At 42.9% G+C, this 11,414-nt stretch overlaps 1 protein-coding gene across 1 annotated transcript; it reads right to left on the bottom strand.

Moving 5' to 3' along the window:
* Positions 1–446: 446 nt before the first annotated feature.
* Positions 447–11,404, bottom strand: LIAS (lipoic acid synthetase). The gene is made up of 11 exons (XM_032685854.1): positions 11,296–11,404; positions 10,076–10,248; positions 9,314–9,407; positions 8,514–8,594; positions 8,128–8,284; positions 7,002–7,059; positions 5,810–5,938; positions 4,885–5,030; positions 3,180–3,250; positions 2,346–2,457; positions 447–1,540 (listed from the first exon to the last, which is right to left on the bottom strand). Exons 1-11 carry the CDS (start codon positions 11,374–11,376, stop codon positions 1,488–1,490), a joined length of 1,155 nt encoding a protein of 384 aa, XP_032541745.1. The 5' UTR covers positions 11,377–11,404; the 3' UTR covers positions 447–1,487.
* Positions 11,405–11,414: the final 10 nt, after the last annotated feature.

Below are 11,414 nucleotides of genomic sequence, written 5' to 3'. Positions count from 1 at the left end.
AGTACAATCCTTCTTGGTTGGTTAAAGTTATTTGTCTTCATAATACTTTAATAACCCCTCTCTTCATTTTGTGAAGTACCATTTGTACATTACTGGCTGCAGTGGTATAATCTTGTTATGAACAACAATAATAAGTTTCTCTAGATATTAACTTGCCAGTTAGCTGTCTTCCTTCTACCATCTGGCTGAGTTGGTGGGGGATGGAGGGTCCACTCTCCTTCATACAGACTACAGTAGTTTAGAAAAGTATTAGAGCCAGCCATAGAATTACCTGCATGATGAAGGTTTGGGACCAGATAGCAAATTCCTGGAATGTTTCCCAAGTAACTTCATGAAGACACAGGTGAAGCCAGTTCAAAAATGGTATCTAATGTGCATCACTGAGAATTCTTAGAGACAATAATCAGTATTATTGCTGTAATGAGAAGCATTTAGAGCTGCAAGTATACCATAAGCCACGGTTTTATTTCTGCTTGAGGTTAGTGTGATATGTAGTGGATTCCACATGTCACCCATGATGTGGTTCACTTCTCTGCATTCAGATTTACCAGCCAGACCAAGCCTCAAGGGGCAGGTAACCAGACCCACCAAACACAAACACTAGGTTTTCAACTTTCCTTTAATGACAAGACAATAGCCACAGAAAAGAAGCACAGTACAGAATAGCAGCAGGTCTGCATACCCAATACTGAACAAGCATCTGTGCAACTCACTGAAGTTTGTTACAGTCATATAATCCAAACAGGGGTGGCTCTACTTATGCTCTTACACCAACTCTGATTTTCCAAATGGTTTAAATAATATGATATCTACAATTGTCTTGCCACAAAGGACTTGTTTTCTTCAGCTTGGTATCTTGTATTTACCATGGCTCTCACACTTCAAGACATGCAAGCATCAGAAAAGCTTCAGCTATCAGAATGGTACAGCTCATTTTCTTGAGATACAGGTAAGAAATACCACCTCCTGAAGTAGTATTACCATACCTTCTCTGGTGTAGTTCAAGATAGCCCTATTCTGGTCCATTGTCATGTACAAAATCTTTCTTTAGGACTCCTATAGTTCCCAGAGCCCCTGAAAGCTTGTGTTACATAATGGTAAGATACACCAAAGTATCAGTACCTTTCAAGTTTCTATCAGCACCCTCACAGGTATTAACTGCAGCAATGCTGATGGCAGTATCAGACGGATAAATCTGCCCAATCTTTTTTTCCAGCTTACATTTATTTCTTCCACCTCAGTTCCATCACTCTTTTAAAATCACTTCTATCATGTTCTGTCTTTTTGCTGAACACTAGAAGTACTCTGTAGTTGTAGCCTTGCCAGGAGAAATAACATGTTTTGTTGAGAGAAAAGTGTTCTGGAAAGATAGTGAGTTTGTTCATATATTCACCATCTGGTCTTCTGCATTTCTGGAACTGAGTGTAATTATATGCTGAAAAAAGGATCCTTAAAACTGGCTGCTTTAAATAGGTTCACTCTCATTTTCAGATGGCTTTTGTCTTTCTTTTTTCTACTAAGTTCTTCAAAAAGAATTCACCTAAGTAAAAGGAAAAAAAGCACCAAAATTATTTGTTGGTATTTCAATAAAATAAGGCAGAACAAGACACATTCTTACTTAACATGAGTGTTCTGTTCTACAGCAGGAATGTTCTTACCAGTATTTTATAGTAATTCCATTCTATGCAACAGCACTTTTAATACATATAGCAGGAATCTAAAAAAAAACCCCCAAACCATAACCCATAACCCTGCCACTCCTGAAATCCTGATTTTCCTTATGTCCAATTTCATGAAATAGCTCTGCTGCTTTGTGCTTTCCAACAGGCAAGGGAATTGGTTTAATTAAAAACTAATTTTATTTAATAAAGTATCAGCAAGTTATAGGGAAACCTGCTATAAGTCTCATTTGAGCCGGCATTAAAATAGACTGAGAAGCACAGTGCCCCAGATGAGTCTTCTCTGCCTTCTCCTTTGGAAAAAGCAGGATGCTGTACCTACACAACAGTTTCATTAATATCAGCTGCCACTTAATACCCAGTGCTGTGTCAGAAAAAGCACTACCATAAGAGTGTCCAATTATTTCTAAGGCACTGTAGATAAATTCTGCCTAAAGCACAAAACTGCATCACAAATAACAAAGAGTCCCAATAAACCTGGAAGCATCCAAAAGGCACAATGTAAAGGAAAACTTGCAAATTGGGTACCTTTTATCCTGCCTCACACATTAAGTATAGTACAAAATACGTCTGGCAAAAAAAATTAGCTTAAGCAGCACAGCAATTGTACAAATATGGAGTGTCCTTGAGCTAAGGCTAAGAATCTAATGCCTTTCAGCAATTTACCTGCTTTATAGGAGGAACGCACTAAAGGCCCACTAGCAGTGTAATGGAATCCAAGATCATTTCCTACTTTTTCCCAGTACTTAAACTTTTCAGGAGTTATGTACTCTTCAACCTGAGTGAAAAGAATTAATTTTAATCAGGTGTTAATGCAAAGGAAATGGCTATAGCATACACTGAAATGAAACACAGTTATATCGCAAATTCAAAATTTTTCACTCCAAAACTTTGAGCAGTCAAGTCACCAATGGTATTTTCTCTCTGCTTTCTACCAAAATAAGGCATTTTATTTGCTTTTCATATTTAACTGAAATGTTTAGAATTTTTTTCACTCTGTTTTTGAATGGTCCTTTGGAGCAAGCCTTTTCTTTTGTCTAAGTTAGAAAAAATCATGATAGTCCTAGAGATCTCTTCACTAACAGTTATTTTAGTGAAACACAGGAACAAAACGGAGCGTGACACTCTGGACAGACCACAGAAGCAGAAAAAGGTAATTTCCCCAGTTGAAGTGGCACCATTAAGGGAGAGCCTATGAGACAGTGAAGGGGCACTGGCTTGAGCCATTATGCTTGAGGCATACACTGAAGCCCTTGTTTTCCAGAATCATGCCTCAGCTCCAGCTGTCTCCCTGGCTAACAGCAGAAACTAGTACTGGGAAGTCTGCAGAAGATGGAAGGAGTTAGATGCCTGAGGTAATTTCTAGTGAAGAGTCCGTAACAGATGAACACTATCAGGCCAAATAAGGAAGGAAATTTTTCCTGACATCTGCAGTTAGGGTAAGGACGACTGTGCAAGGTACAGACTATAATTCTACCTGTAAATTAAAGGCACTTTTACCTTCAGGTGACGTTTCGTTGGTTGCATGTACTGTCCTAGGGTCAAGCAATCTACATCTGCTTCCCGTAATACTGTAAAACCAAAATTGTTAGTGGCAGAAGGATCACAAGGCATTGTCAGCCATTAAAAAACGCCCTCTTTCCAAGTCTGAACAAGGCTCACTCCCCAGCACCCTGTGGGGGCTACATTCTGCTCAGAGCAAAGGGAACTTGCAGCCTCCATGCACAGTAGCCACACACCTCACTGAGCTCCACACTGCTGCAGGGCCTGAGCTAGAGAGAATACCCTGTTGCTGCACTCACTGCAGTCGTGTCTCACTGCAGAGATGACATGTTCTTGTCTTTATCTTGCTGCTTTTCACTGTGTCTTTATGTCAGAGCCTTCATTTGATAAAAGACGGATGGGTGCACATGCACTTGGCACTTCACTGTTTCAACAGACTAGATGCCGAAAAGATGTGGAGAGTTCTGAAGTGCCATAAATCAGGGGAAATGGCCAGTTTTACACACTTAGGATGTATTTTTTGACACCTGTAGAATCTTATAAACTTTGTCTTTACAAAGTTTATATACCAGAATCAATAAACAGCAAATGAGTTCAGGTAGTCTATTTACAGGGGAAACACCTGGACACTTGATAGTCAGCTGGCCTGAAGAACTGTTTACTGCAGCTAGAGGGGTGTTCTGAACAAAGGGACGGCTGAGGAATCAGAATTTGCATGAATACCTCCATGTATTTTTTGGCTATGTGGGTTGGTTGCCCCACGTTGAATAGGAAGAAAAGACAATGTCTTAATTACAGCACTGCACTCACTGTTAACCTGGAATCTGTTTACATTGATATGGGTCTGTAAAGAAACAGGTACAAAACCAGCACATTTACATGCTCTTTAACTCACAGCCAGAGGACGGAAGGGGAACAAAACTACAGTAACCAACTGAATGTGGCTGGTAACAGTTTGCTTCCATTTACATCCATGAACTTGGCTTGAAGGTAAACAGCACCAAATCTGAAATTTCATATCCCTGTGGCTCGGAAATGCAAGGCAGTAAGAATGGGAAAACCATGAAGTGTAATTTTTTGGTCCAACTGCAACAAAACTAGACTATATAGCTGCATTCTAAATGTGTTCTGTACACAAAATAAAAGTACCAGGTAGACATTCTTTCAGGATATGGGAGAAATGCCATAGCATTTATGAACTACTTCTTCCCAGTGCATTACTTTCAGTTACCACCATGAATGGTTTTCTGTCCCCTTAAAAATACATTTACATGAAACATAAGAATACGCTACAGCCCCAGGGATGGTAACATTTTTGCACCTAAATAAACTGGAATAATTTAATCAGGTCTGCTGTTTCTAAAAAGCAAAGCACAATAAGGCAATAATGTTGCAAGCTCATTATTTAAGTATTGCAAGATAAGAACGTTAATACAGTTACACAAAAATAGTTCTAATTTCCACTGAAGTCAACACAAGCTGGATTTATGCGTCAAATTGACTCTGGAAGCCATATGAAAGCAAAATATTTCAGAAATTCAGTCTTTTTTAACCAAACTTTTCTTTTTCAATGGAACTTAGAAAATATTTCCTGCACTAGGCAAACTGATTTGCATGTGGAGGTAAATACGCTTACAACTGTTTTCCAACACAATAAAATTCATATCTGTGAATTCTGGCATCTATTTCAACACCAACTTACATTTCATTGTGGAATACACTTGTTCATCTGTCTCGCCCAGCCCCAGCATAATGGAGGTTTTAGAAATGATGCCGGGCTGGACCTCCTTGGCGTGCTTCAGCACACGTACGGACTGCTCAAAGTTGGCTCGGGGATCGCGGACCTTCCTTTGCACATTTCCAGCACAAGGGGGAAAAAACCATGAAAGGGTGCACAGAAGTTAAAGATGCCAGGAAAGGCTCGTTCTGCCCATTTCTATAAAGTGGCAGCGTAGAGGTTTTAGCTGAGTGGTTTGACACCAACTGAAAGGTCCCGAAGCACCAGAAGCAACGGAATGTGCCCGGCTCAGGTTCCACAGCTGGGATGGGGGGATGGGATGTTCCCTGTTCAGGTCCCACACCCGCGATGGGATGCTAGGATGTGCCCGGCTCAGGTCCCACACCCGCCCTGGGATGCTGGGATGTGCCCGGCTCAGGTCCCACACCCGCCCTGGGATGCCGGGATGTGCCCGGCTCAGGTCCCACACCCGCCCTGGGATGCCGGGATGTGCCCGGCTCAGGTCCCACACCCGCCCTGGGATGCCGGGATGTGCCCGGCTCAGGTCCCACACCCGCCCTGGGATGCCGGGATGTGCCCGGCTCAGGTCCCACACCCGCCCTGGGATGCCGGGATGTGCCCGGCTCAGGTCCCACACCCGCCCTGGGATGCCGGGATGTGCCCGGGAAGGTGACGCCGCCTCGGTGCCGTGGCGCGGGCGCCCCCTGCCGGCGGGCGGCGGGCACGGCGGGGCCCCGCGCGGGGCAGGCCGGGAGCGGGGCCGCTCCGCATCCCGGCTCCGCATCCCGGCCCCGCCCGCTCCCGCCGCCTCCCACAGCACGGGGGGTTTCAGGGCAGCTCAGAAGAGTTGTTTTACAACCCCCTTGCCATACACAGTGCTAGTGCTTACCTCTGCAGTTCTGGGACCGTCTCCACGTTGTGAGCATACACATCCAGCCCCGACAACGCTACTTTCTCCACAGCTTTAAGGTCTCCTCGGAAATCGGGAGTTAGGCATTCCACTAGGATTTTGGAATTCCTGAAAAGGACAGACAAAAAGGAACACATCGGTGGGATTTTGTGTTGCTAAAAATCTCAAGAGAACAAAAAACCACATATAAATTAATAAATGATGCTCTGATAGCAAAGCAAAGTTAATTCAGGATACAATTCTAAAAGGACAGATTTCTGCAAATACTTATATAACAAACAGGAACTGTGTTCAATTCCTGATTTTACTGATGTGAGCTGGAATACAACAAAAGATAAATAATAAATATAAGAGCATTTCCAACAGCCTCTAAAACAATTTTAATCACATGTACTATTTATGCAAGATTTTTCATGTGTCTTTTTTGCAGTCATGTAACTTAACATGAGTTTGAGATCATAGCTCCAAAATACAGAGGAGCTATGATCCTGCCTACTAGTATATGAAGACTCTAAGTTATTGCCCTGGAATCCAATCTTGGTGTCCAAGAACCTGATTTCAGCTCAGAAAGACTGGTGGGAAAAACTGAAGGAACCTTTGGAGCCCCAAGATACACTGAATAAACACTTAAATGGGGTTATACAAATGAATTCTGCACGTAGACAAGTATGCTGTCAAATAGTGTATAGGGCACCAATGCAGGGTGAAGGTGACACAGCCAGGGAAAGCCGGAAGGTACATTCACAGACTTGGAAATGGCCATTGTGGGGAAATGAAAAGCAATCTGATCACTGCTGAATGAGAAACCAGACTCCTTTGGTCGTGGTGACAGTTACCTAAATCCACTGTGTTTGAGCCCCAAGCTTCAGGAATGACCGTACCTCAAAAGAATGTACTCATTTCCTGGTAAACCAGCTGCCCGTTCAAAGAAGGAATCCAGTGCTTAGCTTTATATAAGCCTGGGATGAATTGGAAATGCATCCAAATTCAAAACAGTTTGGGGCCATTCTATGAGACAGATGAAAAGAAAAAGAAAGCGGCACAGATAGGCTAAAGGCAGACTTTAGTATCTGCAAGGCACCTGGAATACTCCAGCTAAAGGTAGCTTTGACCAACATGCAGTACCACATTCTAAGGTTATAAGAATCATAGCAATACACTAATGACATACCTTTCTTTCAGATGCGAGACTGTCTTTGCAAAGTGTTCCGCTCCACCGTCAGGCATATCTACAAGCATGTCAATTATTCAGTTAACCTTTCAGTTCAAGAAATGTATTTACTTATTAGCAAAGACTCAACACCCATAACAGATTCAAGTTTAAATGAGAAATAATAAGCCAGTCAAACCCCAGTCTTATCTTACCACTTATGCCAAGGGTTTACAAAGGATATCCTACCAAGCCTTGCTCTGCACAAAGTCTAACTGTGACTGTGATTCACCTTTACCTATCTCTAGGTCCACTGTCAGCCTGAGCACAGAATGGCTTTATCGATATACAGTTTTTGTCTGAGAAACAGTTGTACAAAAATCGATATATATATATTACTGCTCTGTAGGCCGCTTTGAAGCTAGTGGACTTCCCACCATACTGAACAGTTTTTCCAGGGGTTTTCCCCTCCTATATGATATCACCTCAAAGGAGCTACTACAACCTTAAAAAAAGGCAACTTCCAGTTTTCACAGAATTACAGAATTAATTAGGTTGAAAAAAACCTCTGAGATCATTAAGTCCAACCTATGACCAATCAAGATGTCAACTAGACCATGGCACTAAGTGTCACATCCAGTCTTTCTTTAAACACCTCCAGGGACAGTCATTCCACCACCTCCCTGGGCAATCCATTCCAATGTTTAATCATCCTTTCTGTGAAAAAATTCCTCCTAATGTCCAACCTAAACTCCGCCCCCTTTTATTACATATAATATATTCCAGGTTTAGTGTTTGGAAGAAGTTCTGTAATGGCATTGTATATGAATGCTTGTGGTTGGGGGTTTTTTTTTTGCTAATGGAGTAACAGAATACGGTGTTTATGTATGCATTTCACAAAAAAATATAAATATTTAATATTCTATTATTCTTGCGATTTAAATAACAGTGTAACTTCTGTTGTGTTTTACCAGATATGGAGAAATACTAAGAATATGTAGGAACTTCCCAAAGTTTCATCACTGTGGACTCCTTTAGAACAGCCCTCCTTGACAGCTGTATTGATAAATGTTTACAGGGGCCTGTGTTTACCCCACGTAACACATCTGAGAGCTCAGAGGGAAAGCCAGGAGAGCGACCTACGCACCATCTCTGTCCACAGACGTCAGCACAACGTAATCCAAGCCCCACTCAGCGATAGCCTTGGCTGTATTGTAAGGCTCCTGGGGATCCAGAGGAGGTGGATTTTTTGCTGTCTTTACTGAGCAAAATCTGCAGCCTCTAGTGCATGTATCACCCATCAGCTGGAACAAGACACACATTCATTTACATGGTGCATGTCACTATTGCTCAGCTGGGAAACAGCTGCCTAGGCTACATCAGATAAATCCCAACAATAAACAAATAAAACTGGGACAGTGCTTTACTCTAAATTTATTGTAATAAAACCACTCCACTACATTAGAGATCCAGCAATGCACTACAAACAGCTCAGACATTAATAGAACACTTAAGAAATGGTTAATGACTTACCATAATAGTAGCCGTGGCTGTGGCATATTCACCACCTCCCCAGCATTCTCCAATGTTGGGACAACGTGCTTCTTCACATACCTGAGGGTGAAAGGCTGTACTGAACCTGCATTTTTCATATTATTATTGAAAATAATTATTTTATTACTGATCAATTTCAATAGTAACCTACAAACAAAACATAATTCCTTCTGTGATAAATAAGGTTAACAGTTCCATGCTCTGGAACTTCTGGAGTTGCTTCTTCACAACTGCAACTCCATTAGCAAAAAGAAGCTCCTCAACCATGTAACTGCCTTATTAATTAGCACAGACTGTCTTTAACATTTTAAATTTAAAAAATGTTAAAATGTTCACAAAGTCTATGACTCATCAAAGGATGATCTTAGCCTGAAAAAAAAAAAAAAGAGAAAAAAGCTCCACACCACTTTTTACCATCTGGAAGGTACAATTAACAAAATATACACATTTGTACAGTTCTTTTCATGGAAAACATGTATGTAACTCTGAAATTGTATGCGTTCCCATTAAAAACAGTTGCATATAGCATCTTCTGATCTCTGGTAATGCAAATAGTAAAGCCTAGTACTTAAAATCATAGCAGGCAAAACATTCAATACTCTGTTGGATTTATCTTCATTCTTTAGGGGTAAAATTCACTTCTGATAAAAAGGATCAGCATTTGGCTTGGTTTCAGCCCTGAAGATCATGCAAGACATGATTTTTACCTGTTCTGCACAGAAAAAAAATGTAAAAAATGCCTTATTTCTACAGGAAAACTTGGTTAGTGCCAGATTTACCGTATGAAGATTTAAGCTTCTCAAGGTATTCTTTAGTTTATTGTAGTTCTTTCCCATGGGAATCTTTGTTTTCAGCCATGGAGGAAGCCGCAGCCTGAGTAACACCAAGAAAACATAAAGATTAATAAACTACTTACATAGCAAATGTCATTAATTTTATAGATTCATTTTAATTTGTTATGGATCCCAACAAGGAAAGGTTCCTTGAAAGCTGATGCAACTCAGAAACTGTTAACATCACTGATGGTCAGATCAGACTTCTCTCTTCCTTGTTTATATAACATCATGCCAACACTCAGGTGCAGGAGTTTGCTGTCACTGAAAGGTTTAAAACCATTCACTGTTCCAGTGGGGTTTAACAGTGCCATACTGCAGACTGCAATAATGAACGGCAGCAGCTGTTATACAGCTATTGCTTCTGACCAAATTTATAACCGGAAATATGGGGGGTTAAGCATTTTATAATTTAGTCTTAATTTTTTGTTTTACTCTACCAATAATATTTTTTCAACAGCAAAGCTGGGTACATTCACCTACTGATATTTGTAATTCAATACAGGCCATGGCACAGGCACTCACGTGAGAAAACACCATGTCTCCATGTTTTGTTATGTGTGGCTTTGTTTCTTACTGAAAAATCATTAAATTTGCAAGCCAGTAGTGCAGAATTTAATAAAAATACAGAGTATACATTTTGTAGTTATTACTATATGTGCAAGATAGTGCCCAGAAGCAACTACAGTTGTTTAAAATCACAATTACCTTTCTCCTTTCTCACGCTTCAAATTGCCTTTATACTCAGCCCACGTGCTCTTGTCTGACAGATCCCCAGAGACAAAGTCCTGCAAGTCTGGCCCATTTTGCAGAAATTCTTTTTTGTCCCCTGGCAAAGAACTCGATGTTCCGTACTGGTTACACACCTGGCTCCCAGATATCTAAAAGCAGCAAAACTGTAATTTATTTAGTAGCAAATGTACTAGCAGCATATACTAAACAACAACTTGTCCTTTTGCTAGTTAATGTACACTTTGCATAAGCATTTTTCCAATGGCCTTTAAGTTAACTTCTTTTTATTTTAAGCCACATGAAACAGACTTATCTACCATAATACCCTGCTAAGTTACACAGTATAACATAAATTCCCCTCGTACTCAGCGCTGGTGAGGCAGCACCTCAAATCCTGTGTTGAGCTCTGGGCCCCTCACTGCAAGAAAGATATTGAGGTGCTGGAGTGTGTCCCGAGAAGGGCAACAGAGCTGGTGAAGGGTCTGGAGCTCAAGTCCTATAAGGAGAGGATGAGGGAGCTCGGGCTGTTTAGCCTGGAAAAAAGGAGGCTCAGGGGAGACCTGATCGCTCTCTGCAACTGCCTGAAAGGAGGCTGTAGCCAGGTGGGGGTCCTTCTCTTCTGCCAGGTAACAAGTGACAGGACGAGAGAAATGCCCTCAAGCTGCGCCAGGGGAGCTTTAGGTTGGACATCAAGAATTTCTTCTTAGAAAGGATGATTAGACATTGGAATGGGCTGCCTAGGGAGGTGGTGGATTCAACCGTCCCCCGAGGTGTTTAAGCCAAGACTGGACATGGCTTGACGTGATGATGTTCGGTCATAGGTTGGACTCGACGATCTCAGAGATCTTTTCCAACCTCACTGATTCTGTGATTCCGTGAAACACCGCTGTGCGGGTTCCTCTGACACTTCGGGACTGCAGGACGCGGCGATGGCTCCCAGTGCTTCCGGGTGCTGTCCCGCGGGAGCGGGGCCGGGGCTCGGTGTGCTGGGAGTGCGTGTGCCCGTGCGGGGCTGGGATGGCCCTTCCCGGGCTCTGCCCGCGGCCGCCCCGTGTCGCCGCCGCCACCACGGACCCTCTCGGCACCGGCACCGGGGCGAGCCCCGTCCCCTCCCCGTGCGATCTCCTCTCGCCGTGCCGCGCCACGCTACATCACCCCCCGCCCGCCTGGCCCCCAGGTCACGCGGCGGGACTCACCCGGGCCCGGCCCCGCGGCAGCAGCAACCCCCGGGCAGCGGCGGTGGCCCCGCAGCGGCCCCGCGGTAGCAGCAGCGACATGGCGGCACCGGCGCGAGCGATGCGCTCGGCGCTCGGCC

This window comes from Chiroxiphia lanceolata, chromosome 4 (assembly GCF_009829145.1).
Source record: "Chiroxiphia lanceolata isolate bChiLan1 chromosome 4, bChiLan1.pri, whole genome shotgun sequence".
Taxonomy (NCBI): domain Eukaryota; kingdom Metazoa; phylum Chordata; class Aves; order Passeriformes; family Pipridae; genus Chiroxiphia; species Chiroxiphia lanceolata.
Note: the sequence above shows the minus strand (reverse complement) of the source record. Positions and strands in the feature narration are given on the sequence as shown.